The 21,348-nt window shown below is 45.1% G+C and overlaps 1 protein-coding gene across 4 annotated transcripts in view; it reads left to right on the top strand.

The window, feature by feature from the left end:
- The window catches only part of fars2 (phenylalanyl-tRNA synthetase 2, mitochondrial), a 347,392-nt gene extending 328,597 nt beyond the window's left edge, over nt 1-18,795 (top strand). For all 4 annotated transcript variants that reach the window (XM_052016404.1, XM_052016401.1, XM_052016403.1 and 1 more), the window contains one exon: nt 16,364-18,795. In XM_052016404.1, the coding sequence (XP_051872364.1) occupies nt 16,364-16,502 (139 nt within the window). In that variant the 3' untranslated portion in view covers nt 16,503-18,795. The remainder of the gene's footprint in view (nt 1-16,363) is intronic.
- Nucleotides 18,796-21,348: the final 2,553 nt, after the last annotated feature.

Below are 21,348 nucleotides of genomic sequence, written 5' to 3'. Positions count from 1 at the left end.
ATTCCTCCATATGCCTATCCAACAAACTCTTGAACCTGTCCAATGTATCTGCCTCCACCACCACCCCAAGCAGTGCATTCCATGCACCAACCACTCTCTGGGTGAAAAACCTCCCCCTGACATCTCCCCTGAACCTCCCACCCATAACCTTAAAGCCATGTCCTCTCGTCTTAAGCATTGGTGCCCTGGGAAGGAGGCACTGGCTGTCTACTCTATCTACTCCTCTCAATATTTTATATACCTCTATCATGTCTCCTCTCATCCTCCTCCTTTCCAGTGAATAAAACCCTAGCACCTTAAGCCTTTCCTCATATTCCATACGCTCTAATCCAGGCAGCATCCTGGTAAATTTCCTCTGCACCCTCTCCAACGCCTCCACATCCTTCCTATAATGCGGCGACCAGAACTGAACACAATACTCTAAGTGTGGTCTAACTAGAGTTTTGTAAAGCTGCATCATCACTTTGCGCCTCTTAAACTCAATCCCACGACTTATGAAAGCTAACATCCTATATGCCTTCTTAACTGCTCTATCCACCTGTGAGGCAACTTTCAGTGAACTGTGAATATGAACCCCCAGATCCCTCTGCTCCTCGACAATGCCAAGTACCTTGCCATTTACCCTGTACTCTGCCCTGGAGTTTGTCCTTCCAAAGTGTACCACCTCACACTTCTCCAGATTGAACTCCATCTGCCACTTGTCAGCCCAGCTCTGCATCCTATCAATATCCCTCTGTAAGCTCCGACAGCCCTCCACACTATCCACAACACCGCCGATCTTAGTGTCGTCCGCAAATTTACTAACCCAGCCTTCCACCCCCTCATCTAAGTCATCTATAAATATCACAAAAAGTAGAGGTCCCAGAACCGATCCCTGCGGGACACCACTAGTCACTGCCCTCCAATCCGAGGGCACTCCTTCCACCACAACCCTCTGCTTTCTACAGGCAAGCCAATTCCTAATCCACACAGCCAAGCTTCCCTGGATCCCTTGGCCTCTGACATTCTGAAGAAGCCTACCATGAGGAACCTTATCAAACGCCTTACTAAAATCCATGTAGACCACATCCACCGCACTACCCTCATCAATCTTCCTCGTCACCTCCTCAAGGAACTCTATCAGGCTTGTGAGGCAAGATTTTCCCTTCACAAAGCCATGCTGGCTGTCCCTAATCAGTCCATGATTCTCCAGGTGTTCATAGATCCTATCCCTTAGAATCCTTTCTAACAGCTTACCCACCACAGACGTGAGACTCAGCGGTCTGTAATTCCCTGGACTATCCCTACTACCTTTTTTGAACAAGGGGACAACATTCGCCACCCTCCAATGCTCCGGCACCATCCCCATGGACAACGAGGACTCAAAGATCCTTACCAGCGGTTCAACAATCTCCTCCCTCGCCTCTCGAAGCAGCCTGGGGAAAATCCCGTCAGGCCCCGGAGATTTATCTGTCTTGATATTACTTAACAACTTCAACACATCCTCTCTCTTGATATCTACAACCTCGAGAACATTACCCTTACCAGCACTCCCTTCTGCGTCATCAAGACCCCTCTCCTTGGTGACTACCGAAGAGAAGTATTCATTGAGAACTTCTTCCACTTCCGCCGCCTCCAGGCACATTCTCCCACCTTTGTCTTTAATCGGACCTACCTTTACCCTAGCCATCCTCCTACCCTTCACATACGTGAAAAAGGCCTTGGGATTTTCCTTAACCCTACTAGCCAATGCCTTTTCATGTCCCCTTCTAGCTCTCCTCAGCCCTTTCTTAAGTTCCTTCCACGCTACTCTATATTCCTCACGGGCCCTGTCTGAACCTTGCTGCTTATACCTTATGTATGCTACCTTCTTCTCCCTAACTAGTCGTTCCATCTCTCTCGTCACCCACGGTTCCTTCACCCTGCCATTCCTTCTCTGCCTCACCGGGACATATTTATCCCTAACATCCTGCATAAGATCCCTGAGCATCGACCACATCTCCATGGTACATTTCCCTTCAAAAAGAACATCCCACTTTACACTCCCAACTTCTCTCCTTATAGCCTCATAGTTCGCCCTTCCCCAATTAAATATCTTCTTGTCCTGTCTGCACCTGTCCCTGTCCATGACAATTTTAAAGGTTATGGAGCAATGGTCACTGTCCCCCAAATGCTCACCCACCAATAGATCCTTCACCTGTCCCGGTTCATTTCCTAAAACTAGATCTAGCATGGCATTCCCTCTAGTCGGCCTGTCAACATACTGCGTCATTAATCCCTCCTGGACACATTTAACAAATTCCATCCCATCTAAACCTTTGGCACTAAGCAGGTTCCAGTCTATATTTGGGAAGTTGAAGTCTCCCATTATAACAACCCTGTTATTTCTGCTTCTCTCCAAACACTGCCTGCCAATCTGCTCCTCTATATCTCTACTGCTACCGGAGGGCCTATAGAATACTCCTAGTAGAGTAACCACTCCTTACTTGTTCCTTACTTCCACCCATACGGACTCTAGAGATGATCCTTCTACAACATCCATCCTTTCCACAGCCGTAACAATGTTCCTGACCAGTATCGCCACCCCTCCTCCTCCCCCCTTCCCTATCCCTCTTAAAACACCAAAAACCAGGAATATTCAATATCCACTCCTGCCCTGATGTCAGCCACATCTCAGTAATAGCCACAATATCATAGTCCCCCATACTTATCCAAGCCCTCAGTTCATCTCCCTTATTCCTGACGCTTCTTGCATTTAAGTAAACACACTTCAGTCCATCTACCTTACTACTTTTAAAGCCTGTATTCTGCTTCTCCTTCCCCAAAGCCTCTCTACATGTTTGATCTAACTTTTCCCCATCCCCTTCTTCCTCTGACCTACTCCTCTGGTTCCCTTCCCCCTCACAAACTAGTTTAAACCCTCCCAAACCACCCTAGCAAACCTAGCCGCAAGGATATTGGCCCCCTTCTGGTTCGGGTGTAACCCGTCTTCTCTGTACAGGTCCCACCTTCCCGAGAAGAGATCCCAATGATCCAGAAATCTAAAACCCTCACTCCTGCACCAACTTCTCAGCCACGCATTTATCTGCCACCGCCTCCTGTTCCTGCCTTCACTATCGCGTGGCACCGGCAGCAATCCCGAGATTGCTACCCTTGAGGTCCTGCTCCTCAGTCTTCTGCCTAGCTCCCTGAACTCATTCTTCAGGACCTCATCCCCCTTCCTACCTATGTCGTTGGTGCCATCATGGACCACAACTTCTGGCTGCTCTCCCTCCTGTTCAAGAATCCGGTGGACCCAATCAGTGACATCCCGGAGCCTGGCACCTGGGAGGCAACATACCGTCCGGGATTCATGCTCACTGCCACACAACCTCCTATCTGTTTCCCTGACTATCGAGTCCCCTATCACTACCACGTCTCTTTCCCACCCTTCCCTTCTGAGCAGCAGTACCAGTCCCAGTGCCAGAGACCTGGTTACTGCAGCTAGCCCCCTGCAGGTCATCCCCCTCAACAGCCTCCGGGGTTCCCTGCTCTGTCTGCCTGCCTGTCTTCTTCTCCTTCCTCTTCCCTCCCCTGACAGTCACCATCCTATCTGCATCCTGAACCTCAGGTGTACCTGCTGTAAGGGGGGTGGCTGCCTCCTGATGGACCGTGTCTACATAACTCTCTCCCTCCCTTACGCTGCGCAGTGTTTGTAGCTGCGACTCCAGCTCATCAACTCTGAGCCGAAGTTCGTCCAGCCTCAAGCACTTACTGCAGATGTGGCCATAGTGGACCACAGCAAGGTCCATGAGTTCCCACATCAAACAGCTGCAGCATATGACCATGTCCTCCATCTGACTACCTTTTTTCCCCCGAGTTAATCCCACCTACAAATCTATAATAGACAACAGGTTAACCCTACTTTACCTACTTACCAGCTACTTACCCTCCTTGCCCCTTCACGCCGAAGCCCCTTGAGCCAAGGCCCGACCACTCTGCTGCCTCTCACTCTGCTGCCCGCTCCAACGCTGCCCGCTCTATAGGCTGTTTGCTTTTTTTAAGCTGTCCGCGCTGCGCCTGCGCAGTCCAGCCCCCACTCGACTAGTTAGAAAAAAAACTTTTAAAACACTTACTAAAGCAAGTTATAAAAATCTAACCCTTACACTTAAAACCCTAACAAAAACTAACCCTTACACTTAAAACCCTAATAAAAGTGATAAGCAGAAAAAAGTTAGCTGCTCCGAAGTCCTCCGAACCGAAGCCCTCGAGTCCTCAAGCTGGTCCGCTTGCTCGGACAGTGAGTCACTACACAACCCCACCATCCCCCCTCCCCCCAGAACCGGCGATACAGTCCCCAAGGTTTGCGGGCTGTACTAGCCATTGCTTAGGAGGTTGGCCTCTGCGTCACAGTGTTGGGACCTCGACCGGTTGTTGTAGATCTAAATGGGCCGGTTTGAGGCGGTCCATCGTGAAGACCTCTTCCTTGTCCCCAATGTCCAAAATAAAGGTAGAACCATTATTCCTGATGACCCGGAACAGCCCCTCATATGGTCGTTGCAACGGTGCCCGGGGTGTGCCCCTGCGAACGAAAACGAACTTACAGTCTCGTAGTTCCTTGGGCTCAAAGGATGGGGCTTGACCATGCCACGAAGTGGGAATCGGTGCCATGCTGCCGAGCCTCTCGCGCAGTCTTTCCAGAACTGCCATGGGTTATTCCTCTTGGCCCCGAAGGGCGGGTATGAAATCCCCTGGGACGACCAGGGGTGCCCCGTACACGAGTTCAGCTGACAAAGCGTGGAGATCTTCCTTGGGGGCAGTGCGTATGCCGAGCAGGACCCAAGGCAGTTCGTCGACCCAGTTAGGATCCTTCAGGCAGGCCATCAAGGCTAACTTTAGATGGCGGTGGAAACGTTCCACCAACCCGTTTGATTGAAGGTGGTAGGCCATGGTGGTGTGCAGCTGCGTCCCTAGCATGTTCGCTAATGCAGACCAGAGGCTGGAGGTAAACTGGGTGCCCCTGTCTGAAGTGATGTGGGCTGGAACACCAAAACGTGAGATTCAAGTTGTGAGCAGCGCCCGGGTGCAGGAATCAGTCGTGATGTCGGACAGAGGGATTGCCTCTGGCCACCTCGTGAACCGGTCCACGATGGTAAGGAGGTACCGGGCTCCTCTTGAAACTGGCAGAGGACCGACGAGGTCGATGTAGATGTGGTCGAACTTTCTACGGGTAGGCTCGAACCGCTGTGGTGGGACCTTGGTGTGTCGTTGGATTTTTGATGTCTGGCAGTGTGGACAAGTCCTGGCCCACTCACTAACCTGCTTGCGCAGGCCATGCCAGACGAACTTGCTGGCGACCAGTCGAACAGTTGATCTGATGGACGGGTGCACCAACCCGCATACCAAGTCAAAAGACGCGTTTCTGCCAGGCTGCAGGAACTATAGGGCAGGGTTGACCTGTTGCGATGTTGCAAAGGAGGGTCCGCTGACCTGGACCGACTAAGAAATCTTGGAGCTGCAGGCCGGAGATTGCAGTTCTGTAGCTGGGCAGCTCGTCATCGGCTTGCTGTGCGTTAGCCAGGGCCGTGTAGTCGACACCCAGGGACAGGCTGTGGATGGTGGGTCTGGAAAGCACATCAGCAACGACATTGTCCTTTCCGGAGACATGTTGGATATCCGTTGTGAATTCGGAAATGTAGGACAAATGTTGCTGCTGACAAGCTGACCAGGGATCAGAGACCTTGGAGAAGGCGAAGGACAAAGGCTTATGGTAAGTGAAAGCGGTGAAAGGCCTGCCTTCTAAAAAGTACCGGAAATGCCGGACCGCCAGGTACAGCACTAGAAGTTCCCGATCAAAAGCGCTGTATTTCAGTTCGGGTGGTCTAAGGTGCCTGCTGAAAAATGCCAAGGGTTACCAACGGCCTTCGATTAGTTGTTCCAGTACTCCACCAACTGCGGTGTTGGATGCGTCCACCGTGAGGGCGGTTGGGACGTCTGTCCTAGGGTGTACCAGCATCACGGCATCTGTCAGGGCGTCCTTGGCCTTAACGAAGGCAGCTGCAGCCTCGTTGTTCCAGGTGATGTCCTTGCCCTTGCCCTTGCCCTTGCCAGACATCAGCGAGAACAAAGGGCGCATGATACGGGCTGCTGCAGGGATGAACCGATGGTAAGAGTTGACCATCCCCAGGAATTCCTGCAGGCCTTTGACCGTGTTGGGACGGGCAAAATGGCAGATAGCGTCTACCTTGGCGGGTAGGGGTGTTGCTCCGTCGCTGGTGACTCTGTGGCCAAGGAAATCGATAGAGTCGAGTCCGAATTGGCACTTGGCCGGGTTGATAGTGAGGCCAAAATCACGGAGATGGGAATACAGTTGGCGGAGGTGGGAAAGGTGTTCTTGGCAGTCACGGCTGGCGATTAGTATGTCATCTAAGTAAATGAACACGAAGTCCAGGTCTCGGCCTATCGCATCCATCAGCCGCTGGAAAGTCTGCGCGGCGTTCTTAAGGCCGAACGGCATTCGAAGAGGCCAAATGGAGTGATAAGCGCAGTTTTGGGGACGTCGTCAGGGTGGACCACGATTTGGTGGTATCCCCGGACGAAGTCCACCTTGGAGAAGATGTGGGCCCCGTGTAGGTTCGCTGCGAAGTCCTGGATGTGAGGGATGGGGTAGCGGTCTGGGGTGGTGGCGTCATTCAGCCTGCGGTAGTCACCGCAGGGCCTCCACCCACCGGTGGCTTTGGGGACCATGTGCAGGGGGGAGGCCCAGGGGCTGTCTGACCTGCGAAAGATCCCCAGCTCCTCCATGCGGCGGAACTCTGCCAGGCGGAGCTTGTCTGGAGGTAGTCGTTGTACTTGGGCATGAAGGGGTGGCCCTGTGGTAATGATGTGGTGCTGCATCCCGTGTTTGGGCATTGAATTTGTAAACTGAGGTGCCAAAACCGATGGGAACTCAGCTAGGAGTTTGGTGAACTCATTGCCAGACAGGGAAACGGAGTCCAGGCGTGGGGCTGGTAGTCTGGCTTCTCCCAGGGGGTAGGTTTGGAAAGTTCTGGAGTGCACTAGCCTCTTCCCTCGCAGGTCGACTATTAGGCTGTGGACCCGAAGGAAATCGGCTCCCAGGAGTAGCCGGGCGATGGTGGCAAGGGTAAAGTTCCAGGTAAAGCGGCTGTCGCCGAATTGTAAATGAACTGTACGGGTACCGAAAGTCCGTATCGTTGTGCCGTTTGCAGCATTGAGTACAGGACCTTGTTGCCTGTTACGAGTGTCGCGGCCAATCGGCGGCAAAATACTGACCCCTGCTCCAGTATCGACGAGGAAACGACACCCGGACTGCTTGTCCCGAATGAATAGGAGGCTGTGTTGGCGGCCAGCCACCGTAGCCATCAGCGGCGGCTGGCCCTGGCGTTTCCCTGAAACTTGCAGGGTGGGCGGCATCGACGGGCCTCCGCGCCCCACCTCTGATGGTAGAAACACAGCTGGTCGCCAGTGTCGTCGTCTGTGTTTCTGGGGTGTGGTCGCTCAGTTGCTGGGACTGGTTTAGGTAGGCGTTGGGCTCGTGGCCTGGCGATTTGGCCGACGGATGACCCGCTCTCGCGTTTGGCCTTCCACAGGACATCTGCCCGGGCAGCTACCTCACGTGGGTTGCTGAAATCGGCATCGGCCAACAGCAGGTGAATGTCATCGGGTAGTTGTTCGAGGAAGGCCTGTTCGAACATTAGGCAAGGCTTGTGTCCCTCAGCCAAGGCCAGCATCTCGTTCATTAGGGCCGATGGGGATCTGTCCCCCAGGCTGTCGAGATGAAGCAGGCAGGCGGCGCGCTCGCGACGGGAGAGGTCGAAGGTCTTTGAAAGCCGGGTACTTATCCTCCTCTAGAGGAGACTGGATGAAGTCTCCGACCTGGGTGGCTGTCTCCTGGTCCAGAGAGCTGACCACATGGTAGTATTTTGTGGAGTCAGAGGTGATCTGCCGTATTTGGAATCGTGCTTCAGCCTGGTCGAACCAGATGCTGGGCCGAAGCATCCAAAAGGTGGGCAGCTTGAGTGCCACTGCGTTGGCTGCTGCGTTGTTGTCCATTGTGCGGGTCCAAAATCCATTTTGACCATCGGGGTCACCAATGTAGCAGCTGCTACCGCGATGTGAAAGCAAGACACTAGTCGGTGGGCTGCAGAACAAAAACTGATTTATTTTCCCGCCTTGCACGGGCCTTTTAAGAGGAATGGTTCCCGCCCACCGAAAACGGAAATGACGTATGCGCTACATCATCAAACTTTTCCCACGCGCGGGTTCTCCCTGTCGCTCGGGGAAGACGAAGGCCCAACGCCATCTTGGGCCTCGCTGCTCCGACGACGCGCAACCTGACCGCCAAGCCAGTTTGCTTGCTCAGACGGTGAGTCACTACACTAAGGCAAATAAAAACCTGCCACAAAGTCAAGAGTCTAATTTCCCAATGGGTGCTAAGACATTCAGAAATGTGCACAGATTTGCACTACTCTAAATTATCCAACATTCAGTTGCACAGCACCAATTTTTGGAGCTGTTAGAGAGGACTTAGGTTTCTGACTTTAGCTGATGGTGAGGGTGAGCTATAATGGCCTTGATCTTTAAATATGATGCCGACAGTCTACTCTGGTGAGTGATCAACTTTATCTAATAGGGTTACTTGATCTTATCTTTAACAGAGCAGAGATAAAGGAAGTATTGTTATCCCTTGCAAAAAATACCCTGGTGAGCAAGTACATAGTTCCCTGAAAGTGGTAGACAAAGTGGTGAAAAAGGCATATGACATGCTTTCCTTCATTGGATGGGGCACTGAGTACAAGAGTTGGGGCATCTTGTTTCAAGCGTATAGGACATTGGTGAATCCACACTGGGAATATTGTTTGCAGTTCTGGTCGCTACACTATAGAAAGGATATGATTAAGCTAGGTTCAGAAGGACAGTGCCGTAACCGGAGGGCTTGAGTTATGAGGAGAGACTGGATAGGCTGGGACTGTTTTCCCCGGAGTGAAGGAGACTGAGGGGTGACCTTATAGAAGTTTATAAAATCATGAGGAGCATAGATAAGTGAGATGGTCACAGTCTGTTTCCTCTGGTAGGGCAGTCTAAAACTAGAGATCATAGGTGTAAGATCAAAGGGGAAAGATTTAAGTGGGATCAGAGAGGCAAGTTTTTCAGAGAGGGTGGCGGGTATATGGAATGAGCTGCCAGAGGAAGTGATGAGGGTAGGTACAATTACAAGATATTAGGACAGGTTCATGGAAAGGTTTGGAGGGATATGGGCCAAACATAGGCAAATAGGATTAGCTCAGATAGGCAACTTGGTAAGCGTGGCCAAGTTGGGCCAAAGGTCCTGTTTCCATGCTGTATAACTCTATGACTAAAGCTTTTCTTGAAAGGATCACAATATTGAGAGCATTGCAGGGGTTTCAGCAAGGCTGTGAAAGGAGAAGTGTATGGAATGAGTGAACAATAAAACAGGAGCTAATATCTCAGGGAGGGGCTTTTCAATCCATTTTCACCTGGCGATGGCCAACAAACAATCCTCAGTCTCTCTTTTAAACCAGCATTCATTCAAAAGGTGAGTCAGAGACAACAAGCAAACAGTACTTAAATAGGTTTGGCTGAAGAGGCCGTTGTTTTGGCTAACTCTAACAGCTGAGGATGTGTTACTTGGAAGCAAGTTTTCAATGGGTTCTTCACAGGCCAGAATTGGCTGCTATTTATCCATGACCCCTCACCCTTCTCAAGCCATTGAGAATACAGTTGAACATGCAGAAAATACAATTGGGCTGGTGTGAATTGTCAGCAGTGACAGAGAAAAGACTATAACAGGCTGACCATTAAGACTTGCATCTTTCCATTCCATCTGCTACAAACACTACCACAAATGACTATTACTTCAAGGTATATAGAGCCCACAATGTTTGTGCTTCTTCTGTGCAGCATTACAGTGTATTTTTCATAAAATCTTACTTGCGTGTCCATCTGGGCTAGATTGCTCCAGAGCCTGATTTGTAAAACAGACTTTTAAAAACTGATCCCGATGCATTCTTCAAAATCAATGCACCTCATAGCTGGATGATCAAGTTTTAGAATTTTTGTTGATGTACAGGTTGATAGGGTGGTAAAGAGAGTGTATGGCATGCTTGCCTTTATTAGTCGAGGCATTGAGTTCAAAAGTCAGGAAGTTATGTTGCAGCTTTACAAAAATTTGGTTTGGCCACATCTGGAGAGAGTATTGCATTCAATTCCGGTCACCCCTTTACAGGAAGGATGTGGAGGGTGCAGTTCAAGTTCAAGTTAGTTGAAGTTCAAGTTACTTTATTGTCATTCATCCATGCTATAAAAACACATGGCGGAACGAAATGTTGTTTCCCCCAGACTCTACAACAGAGGACATACATAGAACAGAAGACATACAATAAACACAAACAAAAAACAAAAAAGTCAAAAAAGATAGTGCAAGCACAAATTTTGCAAAAAAACAGTATATACAAAATACAAATTTAGTGCAGAGTTAGTGCAAAACCGAGTTGGACAAGAGAAATACAAGCTCAGTGTGTTGTACTCATTGTATAAACATGTATTAGTTCTAGGAGGTAACATTGTTAGGGGAACATACACTGTTCTCTGCTGCAAAGACAGAGTCCTGAAGGCTGTATTGCCAGCCTGGTACCAGAGTTAAGGACATCTCTTCTGGCCTGAAAAACTTGGAGTGGGAGAGGGAGAATCCAGTTGTTGTCCACCTAGATAGGACAAAGAAGATGGTTCTGCTGGGGGATTTTGAGGAGATCAGGGCAAAATTGAAAAGCAGAACCACAAAGGTAATAATCTCCAGATTATTAGCTGAGACAAGTATAAACTGCTAAAGTGTAAATTGGCTCAAAGCATGGTATGGTAGGAATGGGTTGCAGTTCATAGGGAAGGAGAGAGCTGTTACTTTGGGATGGGCTTCACCTGATCCATGCTGGAACCAGTGTTCTGGCGAATCACATAAGTCGGATTGCGGACAGGGCTTTAAGCTAAATAGGAGGGGTGGGTTCCAAGAAATGGATGTTTAATAAATCAATAGGAAAAGAGAGACAGAGGCACAGGATGGTGAAGGGGAAACTTACAATCAAAGTATGACAGGATGAAGCAGAAAATGTAAACAAAAGCATACAGCACAGAGGAAGTCCAGAGTTAGTATAAACTATAAAAAAAATCAAAGCTTCATGGTCTGTACCTGAATGCACATGACATTTGCAATAAGGTAGATAAGTTGATGGCACAAATACCAATATATGAGTATAATCTAATGGGTATCACAGAGACATGTTTGCAGGGTGACCAGGACTGGATGCTCGGTGTTCCAGATTATACAGTGTTCCAAAGGAGCAGGCTAAAAGGGAAAGGTGGTGGGGTAGCATTGTTAATCAGGGAAGGCGGTGTTGTGTCATGATATAGAGGAAGTGGATAGTGGTGGGATAGCAGGGGAAAGAAGATACAAGTGGGAGTGAGCTATAAGTCCCCAAAATGTGACTTCTCAATAGATTGGAGCATAAGCGGAGCAATAACAAAGATGTGTTTAAAGGGAACTGCGTTGGAACTGAAAGGATCTACCATGGAAGATTTCAGTGTACATGTTGAAATGTACAATGTACACTGGATGAACCAAAATAGCAAGGGATTGTTCCTTAGAGCAGAATGTTATGGAACCCACCCAGGAACGGCTATTTTAGATTTAGTCATGAGTAATGAGGAAGGATTAATAAGAGATCTTGTGGTTAAAGATCCCCCAGGAAGTAGTGATCATAAGATCATAGAATTGTGGATGCAGTTTGAGAATGACCACCACAGGCCAGTGTCTTCAGCTTAAATAAGGGCAATTATAATGGTATGAAGGTGGAGTGGCAAAATAAACTAAGAGAGAGAGGTCAGTGGATGAACAGTGGCAGGTATTCAAACTGTTGGTCCAGAATACTCAGCAGGAACTTATCCCAATTGGAAAGAAGGATTCCATGAGAAAGAGGCACAATCTGTGGTTAATAAAGGAGGTCAACGTTAAATTGTAATGAAGGGGATATGAAGTGGCAAGGGCTGAGGATTGGGAAGCTTTTAGGATCCAGCAGGGAAAGACTAGGAAGTACATAAGAAGTGAGAATATTGATTTTGACAGAAAATTTGCATGTAGTATCAAAACAAAGAGTAAGAGTTTCTATGGCTATATAAATAAGAACAGGGCTGTTAATGTAATCATGGAAACTCCAGAGAACAAGGCTGGTGAATTAATAATATGAAACCAGGAAATGCCAGATATGTTAAATCAATTTTTGCATCAGTCTTCATCATGGAGGACAATGTAAATATCCCTAAAGAAACAGATGGGCTAATTTCAAATAACAGCGAGGAACTTCCCAATCACAAGGGATAAAGTATTAGAGAAATTCATGGAGCTATAGGTGGATAAACCACTGGAACCCAATAGCCTACCCCAAGGGTTTTAAAGGAAGTGGCTACAGAGAAAGTGAAACCATTGGTTGAAGTTTTTCAAAACTCACTAAACTCTGGGAGGGTCCAGGAGATTGGAAAATAGCCAATGTGACTCCTTTGTTCAAAAAGGGAGGAAGACAGATGGCAGCGAACTATCAGCCAGTTAGTTTAATCTCTATTGTTGGCAAGATACTAGAGTCAATAATCGAAGAGGAAGTAACTAATCATTTAGGGAGGCTGAATATAATCCAGGAAAATGGGATTTGCCCAAGTAGTCAATTTGGTTGGCATGGACAAGTAGGGCTGAAGGGCTATGACTCTATAATCTAATCTAGTCAATGTGGTTTCATGAAAGGTACATCACATTCAATAAACTTGTTCAAATTTGTTGAGGATGTGATAGGGAGAGATGATAAAGGGGAACCTGTAGATGTAGTGCATTTAGATTTCCAGAAGGCATTTGGCAAGGTGCCTTATAAGAGGTTGGTGAATAAATTAAGAGTGCAAAGCATTGGAGGAAGTGTGTTAACATGGATTGAAAACTGCCTGTCCCATTGAAAACAGAGTTGGAGTAAATGGGTCCTTTTCAGACTGGAAGGATGTAACTAGTGGAGTACCCCAGGGATTGGTTCTTGGCCCTTAATTGTTCACTACTTACATTAATGATCTGGAGGAGGGAACAAAATGTCAGGTTTCCAAGTTTGCAGATGATATAAAAATGGGAGGAAGGACATGTTGTGGTGAAAACATTGTGATTCTGTAATGGGATATTGAGAGTGAATATGCAAAAAACCTGGCAAATGGATTTTAATGTGGGGAAGTGTGAGTTCATGCTCTTTGGTGAGAGGAATTAAAAGATGGATTATCTAAATAATAGCAAATAAGTGAAGGTCAGAGGGATCTGAGTGACCTAGTGTGTGAATCTCAAGAAGTTAGAAAGCAGGTCCAACAAGTAGTTAAGAAAGCAAATGGCATGTTGGCCTTTATTGTAAAGGGTTTGGAGTTTAAAAATAGGGAGGTTTGGTTTCAGTTGTACAGGGTGTAATGAGACCATAGCTGGAATACTATGAAGTTTGGACTTACTGTCATTGGAGGCATCTTCAAAATAAGGTTTGTAATTGGTTCAGCATCTTACTGAACATAGCACAAGATATCATTCCTGTTTGAAGACTGAAAATTCCAGACCCAATAACTCAAATGTGTGAATCAAAAAATTCATTTTATTTTTGATCAATTAAATTGAGCCATGAATTAACTGATTCAGTTTGAAATTAAATCAGAAATTGGTTAGCTAGATGCTCTGATTGAAATACCGCACAAGCTTCTTATTCATTGTGGTTTCTCTGAATTTACCTTAATCTAATTCCACTATATTTTACTCTGCTGATATCTGCAGTTGGAATGAAATGGTAGCCATCTCAGTAAAATGTTGGCAGTGATGGCTGTTCTCCTTACTGCACAGGCAAGGAACAGCAGTAAACATGAGCAGCAATATGTGAATTGTTCAGCCTTATAGCTAGAGAAAAAACTTGAACACCAATGCAAGTACCCCAAACCACTAAACATCTTTTATAAGCTAGTGTGTTTCATTTCCCAACCCAGTCTGTTTTTGCACTAATGTCTAGTTATTTGTGATTAATTTTTTAATGTTCCCAGTAGAAAGCGGTGATGGTAATTGTTTATGTTCTGCTGCACCATTCAAATACCCTGCTGACCGTGAATGGCTGACCTGTGTAGTTAGTTTGATTTGTGAATCTATGATGTCATTAATCTTTCAAAATCAACTATTCAGAGACCATTTTACCAGTCAATAGCTTGAGGTTGCATTTACCCATTGAGAGCCACATATCCTTTTCTGCATCTGTTGTACCCTCTCCATTGTAAACGTTGTAATGCAAAATACTGCAAAATGTGGCTCACATTTGTGCTTCTTCAACAAATGGTCTCTATTTTTGCCAATTAGGTAATCAATAAGCTGTTTTCAAATTATTATTAAGTGGTTGACTTGCACATCTATCAAAAAAGCATTCAGTAGGGTGAGGATATAACACTCGTTAATGCAAATACACGGGGATAAGAATCCTCAGGAGTTCCATTAATTCTGACAGAGCAATCCCACCCCCACCCACTTTTCTAAAGTTTCTGTTGTTTCTGAGAAGAAACCAAAAAGAATGGGGTAGGTTCAAGATGGATACAGCACTCAATGGAAGGTAAAGTGACTGAAAACCATTTCATTGGGTTAGACTCAAATTGGGGTTCATGTATTTTGCTGGAAATCTGCTCATCATTTTAAATGTTGAGTACACCTTGCTGTATCCACAGGTTGCAGAAAACCATGGAATATGATCAATGAGTGTTTTAACGGTGCGTTAAACTATTCATCATGGGGTAGAATACCATTTGTCACTTAATTGGACATCAGGGCAAAAGAGAAGGCAGGTAATTCCAACATTGGGTGTTTCCTACCTTCACCGTTAGTCTGGCAGGGAGAAAAGGGATATGGACCTTGCATTCTGCTGATAGAGGGCAATGAGGCATGGAGAGGTGGTCCAGATCCAGATCAGAATCTGGGCCTCAGAAAATGAAAGTTTTTCTTTAATAAGGAGTGACCATGTCTGGTTCTAACAGACTACTTGGGGCTGTATTCCTGATATCCCTACTCCGCCACTGGCCCTTTTAAACTTCATGTGGCCTTTTCTGGCGAACTGATGCCTAAAGGGGGCAGAACACAATTGGTTCAAAGCAGGCAATGTTTCCTCAGGAGTTCTTCAATTTTCCTACTGAAGCAACAGCAACAGCAGGGCACCAGCAGAATGCCCAAGGAATCTCAGGGCCAGTAGGTGCCCTGAGCATAAGTATCCCGTGTTGTTCCTGGATTTTTTTTTAGGATCCCTGTTTAGCTTGCTTCCTTTAAGATAAGCTGCACTGAGAAACTTACATTCAAGAAAAAAAATCACCTTCTTAAACCAAATGCTTTGCCAGATTAATCCAGAGTACACTGATGGCATGGCAGTTTATTTCCTAATAGGAGGCAGTGCTGTTCTGAACCTTATCATTTGTCTAATACATGAGTAAGGGCCACCAGTGATCGGGTGGGTGCAACCACAAGAAGAGTTTGAGAATTTAGGAATTGTAAATGTGTCTGAGATATTTCTGCTAATTGATATGAATGTTATTCAGTTACCTGACTGAATGGTATTTAGTTGAATGAATGGGTGCAAGAAAATGTAAATCTTTTCTCTTATAGCTGGCTGCTTAACTGCAGATTATACTGATTAAGGTACAGTAACCTTTGTTGGACACTTCATATGTGGATGATGTGAGGAAATGCCTGATTCAGCTGTAATCCTGGCTGCTATTTAATATCCTACTGACTCTCCATGCATGGAAAAAGAATAATTTCATTGAGAGAGGGACATTTAGGCTTGTGAACACTTAATCCTCTTCCAGTAATAGGAAGCAATAGAAAAAAAGGAAAATAATGCTTTTTATTTTCGTTTTTCAGTGCACAGTGTCCTAGATATAAACAACCATATTTAAGTTAATTGATTATTAAAAAGAACTGCTGCTAGGCCAAATGACATAGGTGATTGAAATTTCTCTCTGGTCAAATTGCCCAAATATCATGCAGAAGAATTGGAATTGTGCTGAAATAGGTAACAGATTCACAAACCAAATGAGAATGGATAGCGAATCTGGCCTTGAAAAGTGTCCATACGTGGTCTCTACACATTGCCAGTTAAAAAGTGAAAGCTGGAGATGATTGGAATAATTAATCAGTTCATCACAAAACTGCACTGTTCATCTGACTGGGCTAGAAAAAAAATTAATAAAATTAGCAGTCTGTACCTTTTGAATGTATTTGCAATCAGCAGATTGGTTAAGGGCAGCTCGTGTCTGCAGTGGATGAACTCATGATTATTTCTCTGTTTAGGACAGAAAAGATCAGCCACTGCTATAGGATTACCTACCGCCACATGGAACGAACGCTGACCCAGGAGGAGGTGTGCAACATTCATCGAGCTATTGAGAAAGGAACCGTTGAGAAGTTGGGAGTAGAAGGCAGATTCTAAATCAGTAAAATGATGGAATGTTTCTAAATTTGTCAGTCTTTTTGTTGTACAAAAGTAAAGGATGAAGTATTAAAAAACATTGTAATTAAGACCAAACTGGATTTCAGTAAAGTGGAACACTTTGGGTGAATATGGCATATCTTCATGTGCTAAAAGACTAATATTTATTGTTAAACAAGAAGGTTTTCTTTGAGAGTTTATACTGTGCTCCGTGTTAATTGGTTCTATTTAGCTGACTGACATTTGCCCACATCAAGTAATTTGATCGGACCTTCCTTCTGTGGAAGCTTTCTGAAATATTTGCTTTCATTTCTAACAAACAGTGACATTAAATGATACAGAAAAAACTGAACATATGTAAATTTGTTTAAAAGTATGCCGTTAAACCCCTCACTTTAGGTTGATTCTTAACAGTACATAATTGATTCTGTCATGGACAGAACTGGTGTTATCATTTTCTGAATGAAATTAAAATAAACTCAAATATCTGTGCATTTCCATGACAATTTTAATTAGCAGTGACCAGATATTGAAACATATGATGGAACTGCAGTATAGTCCTCCATGAATCCCCAAAATCAAATCATTTCATTGGGTAGTGGCCATGAATTTCATCAGTAGTTCATCCAATCTCCTGCTGTCACTTTGATGAAAGGTCAGCGTAAAAAATAGAGGAACAGCATAAACAACTAACAGAAATTGAGGTTTCCACTGATGTTCTCATAGGTTACAGTATGCTGGAAATCAAAGATGCTCGAACAAACTTTCCTTAGTGCCAGGGGCTTAGATGGGGTAGAATTTGTTAGGTGCATCCAGGAGGGTTTCTTAAGACGATATGTAGATAGTCCAACTAGGGATTGGTCTGTACTAGACCTAATATTGCGCAATGAACCTGGCCAGGTGATTGAAGGTTCAGTGGCGGAGCATTTGGGACCATAATTCTCTAAGTTTTAAGATAGTTATGGATAAGGATAAGACTGGTCCTTGGGTGAAAGTGCTAAATTGGAGGAAAGCTAATGACAACAGTATTAGGCAGGAACTGAAGAAAGTAGATTTGGGGCAACTGTTTGAGGGTAAATTTATATCTGACATGTGGGAGCCATTTAAAGGCCTATTGATTAAAGTTCAGGACCAGTATGTTCCTATGAGAATGAAGATAAGGGTGGCAAGATTTGGGAACCTTAGATGACAAGAGATGTTGCAAATTCAATCAAAAAGGAAAAGGAAGCATGTGAGGTTTATCAAGCTGAAATCGGACAAGGCCCTTGAGAAATATAAAGGAATCTTAAACAAGGAATTAGGAATGAGCTATGAGATGTCCTTGTCAAAATGAATTAAGAAGAATCTCAAGGCATTTTATATGTATATTAGGAGCATGAGGATACGTAGGGAAAGGATAGGTCAAGGACAAAGGAGGGGATTTATGTATGGAGCCAGAGGAAGTGGGTGGGGTCTTTAGTGAGTACTTCTCATCAGTATTCACCAAGGACATGGATGACGGTGAGATTAAGGAGGGATATGTTGATATTCTAGGGAATAGTATTAAGAAGGAGGAGCTGTATGTATTGAGAAACATTAAAGTGCCATAAGTCACCTTAGTCATGTAAATATAAGTCCCCAGGGCCTGGTGGGATCTACCCAGAATACTGAGGGAAACAAGGGAGGAGATTGCTGGAGCCTTGACAGAGATCTTTGTATCCCCTTTAGTCATAGGTGACGTGCTAGAAGTCTAGAGAATAGCCAATGTTGTTCCTCCGTATAAGAAAGGCAATAGGGACAAACCAGGAAAGGTGAGCCTTACATCAGTGGTAGGAAAAATATTGGTGAAGATCCTTAGGGGCAGGACTTACTCTCACTTGGAAACGCATGGACTTATTAGGGACAGTCAACATGGCTTTGTGCAGGGGAGGTCCTGTCTCATAAATTTGACTGAGTTTTCTGAGGAAGTGATGAAGATGATTGATGAGGGTTGGGCAGTGGATGTTGTCTATATGGACTTCAGTAAGGCATTCAACAAGGTTCCTCATGGTAGGATGTCCAGAGGATTAAGTCACATGGGATCCACCTTGAGTTGGTAGATTGGATTCAAAATTGGCTTGGTCATAGAAGATAGAGGGTAGTGGTAGAGAGCTGGTTTTCTGATCCGAGGTCTTTTACCAGTAGTGTTCTGCAAGATCAGTGCTAGGTCTCTGTTGTTTATAATACATTTTAATGATTTGGATAAAAATGTAGGTAGTCTGATTAGTAAGTTTGCAGATGACACAAAAATTGATGGAGTAGGGAATAGCGAGGAAGTTTGTCAAGGGATACAGCAGGATATAGACTAGTTGGAAATTTGAGCAGAAAAATGGCAAATGGAGTTTAATCTGGACAAGTGCAAGGTGATGCATTTTGGGAGGCCAAATGCAAGAGGAAACTATACAGTAAATAGCAGGTCCTTTAGGGGCATTGATGTACAGAAGGATCTTGGGGTTGTGAGTTCATAGCTCCCCAAGTGGATAGGGTGGTAAAGAAGGTGTACAGCATGCTTGCCTTCATCATTTGGGGCATTGATTATGGCAAGTCATGTTGCAGCTGTATAAAACTTTGGTTAGGCCACTTTTGGAGTATTATGTGCAATCCTGGTTGCTACACTATAGGAAGGATGTGGTGGCTTTGGAGAAGGTGCAGAAGAGGTCCACCATATGTTGCCAGAATTAAGAGTATATTAGCTAAAAGTGAGTTGGACTAACTTGGATTGTTTTCTCTGGAGCGTCAGAGGCTGAAGGGTGACCTGATAGAAGTATTTAAAATTATTAGAGACACAGATAGGATAGATAGTAAGAGACTTTTTTTCCCAGGGTGGAAATGTCAAATACTAGAGGGCATAACTTTAAGGTGAGAGGGAGAAGGTTTAAAGGAGATGAGCAGGGCAATTTTTTTTATACAGAGACTGGCTGGTGCCTGGAACGTGCTGACAGGGAAGGTGGTGAAAGCAGATACAATAGCAATGTTTAAGAGGCATTTAGACGGGCACATGAACAGGCAAGGGATGGAGAGATATAGACCAAGTGCAGGGAGATGGGATTAGTTAAAATTGGCATCATAGTTGGCATAGACATGGTAGGCCAAAGGGCTTGTTCCTGTGCTGAATTGTTCTATATTATTCTATGTTAAGTGTACTTTGTCCTCTAATAAGCAACAGCAAACTCAGCAAATTGTGATAAGAAGTAAATGATAACTTCAAACCTGCATGTTATGTTGACAGAAAGAAGACCTCATGATAAAATATACTTACCTTTAGACAGAGGTCAGAACACACACTTTCAATATAGTAGAAATATCTTGAGGAAAAGCACTCTAGATATTATTGAGGCATGTTGTACTGGCAGCGGGTGAGGACCCCAAAGCATTATGTGCAAAAGAACAGACTTGGCACTGGAAGTACTTAGACCTTTCTTGTTGTGGAACAACCAGAAGAACTCCAGTATGTGATAGCAACAGAGTGCACTGATGGGGAATGCAGTGGAGGGATGCTTATGAGAGATGGGGAGGATCATACATGCAGTCAGGGTGGGAAGAGTGAGTAGTAGAACAGGACCTCAGGGGTTGGATTAGGCCATTATATGGAGCACCCCATTGACTGGTGACTTGAGCTAAATATTTACTAGTGATAGAACTGGGGATCAAAGGATCTTCCAAGTGAAACAGGGTATCTGGGAGTGAAAGGTAAATGTAAACCTTAAAGAGAGCCTACCAGTCAGAGGATTCATAGACTTGGCTCCAGAGCCATGGATTTGGTAAGGCTGGTCCTCTTTAATTCAAGTAGCAGCAGGACTCCCCTGTATTGAGAAAGCATGAGTTGCCTTTGCCTTTTGCAGGTCATCCATGTGGAAATGCTTTATATTTGAGGATGTCAAAATGTATGTTGCATGCATGGATGCCCTCCACTCATAAGCACAACACATGTGCTGCGGATTTTGAACAAATTTAGTATTCAGTGAGAACCATGTACAAGGTATGTGTTGGGATTTTGATTAAGTTTCTTTGCATAGCACAGAAAAGGCTGTGCCAATGTAAAGGTTCCTGGCCAGAAAACCTTTGTGTACCTTTCTTCTTATTCCCACCTCTCCATATTTTTCTCATGAATGTGTTATGGTTATGAATTTGGTTTGCTGTTCAAATCTGCCATCTCCTTTTGAGTCACTGAGAAAGCTACTGTTACAAGGCCAATGAATTACTTTTGTGTTAAATGCTGCCGTGCCTCTCAAAAAATATTCTATCCAGTGGAAGAAGACTATATGATATGCAGGTACAATTTTACTTCCAAATATATGCAGATATATTCATTGAAGGTCTTTAATCCAATTCCATCAGGAGAAGATGTCTCATTCACGTCACTATGAAATAATTAATAAATGACTATCCCAGAAATAAGGTTTTATTTAAATCTCAAAATTTATTTTTTATTCATTTTAGGAGCTAAATTCAAGGCTAAATAGGCATCTGCTTCATCTTTCCCCTTGGAATCTCTGAAATCCTTTGAACTTCTTCACTTGGAAAATTGCCATTGGCATTTCAAAAATGCTGAGCATAGGAAAATGTCATTTGTCAGCAAGATCCATAGGTTGTATCCCAAGTGACCCGCCAAAACTTCGATGGACATATACTTCTCTCAAAAAGTAGTCCATCCATGCACGTGCTTAGGAGGTAGGAAGTTGGCAGGGATGAAGAATGGCCCGCAAAAAGAATAAACAGTTGTTGAAACAGCTGCTCATAACCTGGGAGTTTATAGGTTGGTAACTTGCTGATTAATCAAAAGCCAACAAACTGGTGGCGTGAACCTTGTCCTGTTAGCCATCGACAG

This window comes from Pristis pectinata, chromosome 5, assembly GCF_009764475.1.
Source record: "Pristis pectinata isolate sPriPec2 chromosome 5, sPriPec2.1.pri, whole genome shotgun sequence".
NCBI lineage: Eukaryota > Metazoa > Chordata > Chondrichthyes > Rhinopristiformes > Pristidae > Pristis > Pristis pectinata.
This window is presented reverse-complemented; position numbering and strand designations above follow the sequence as displayed.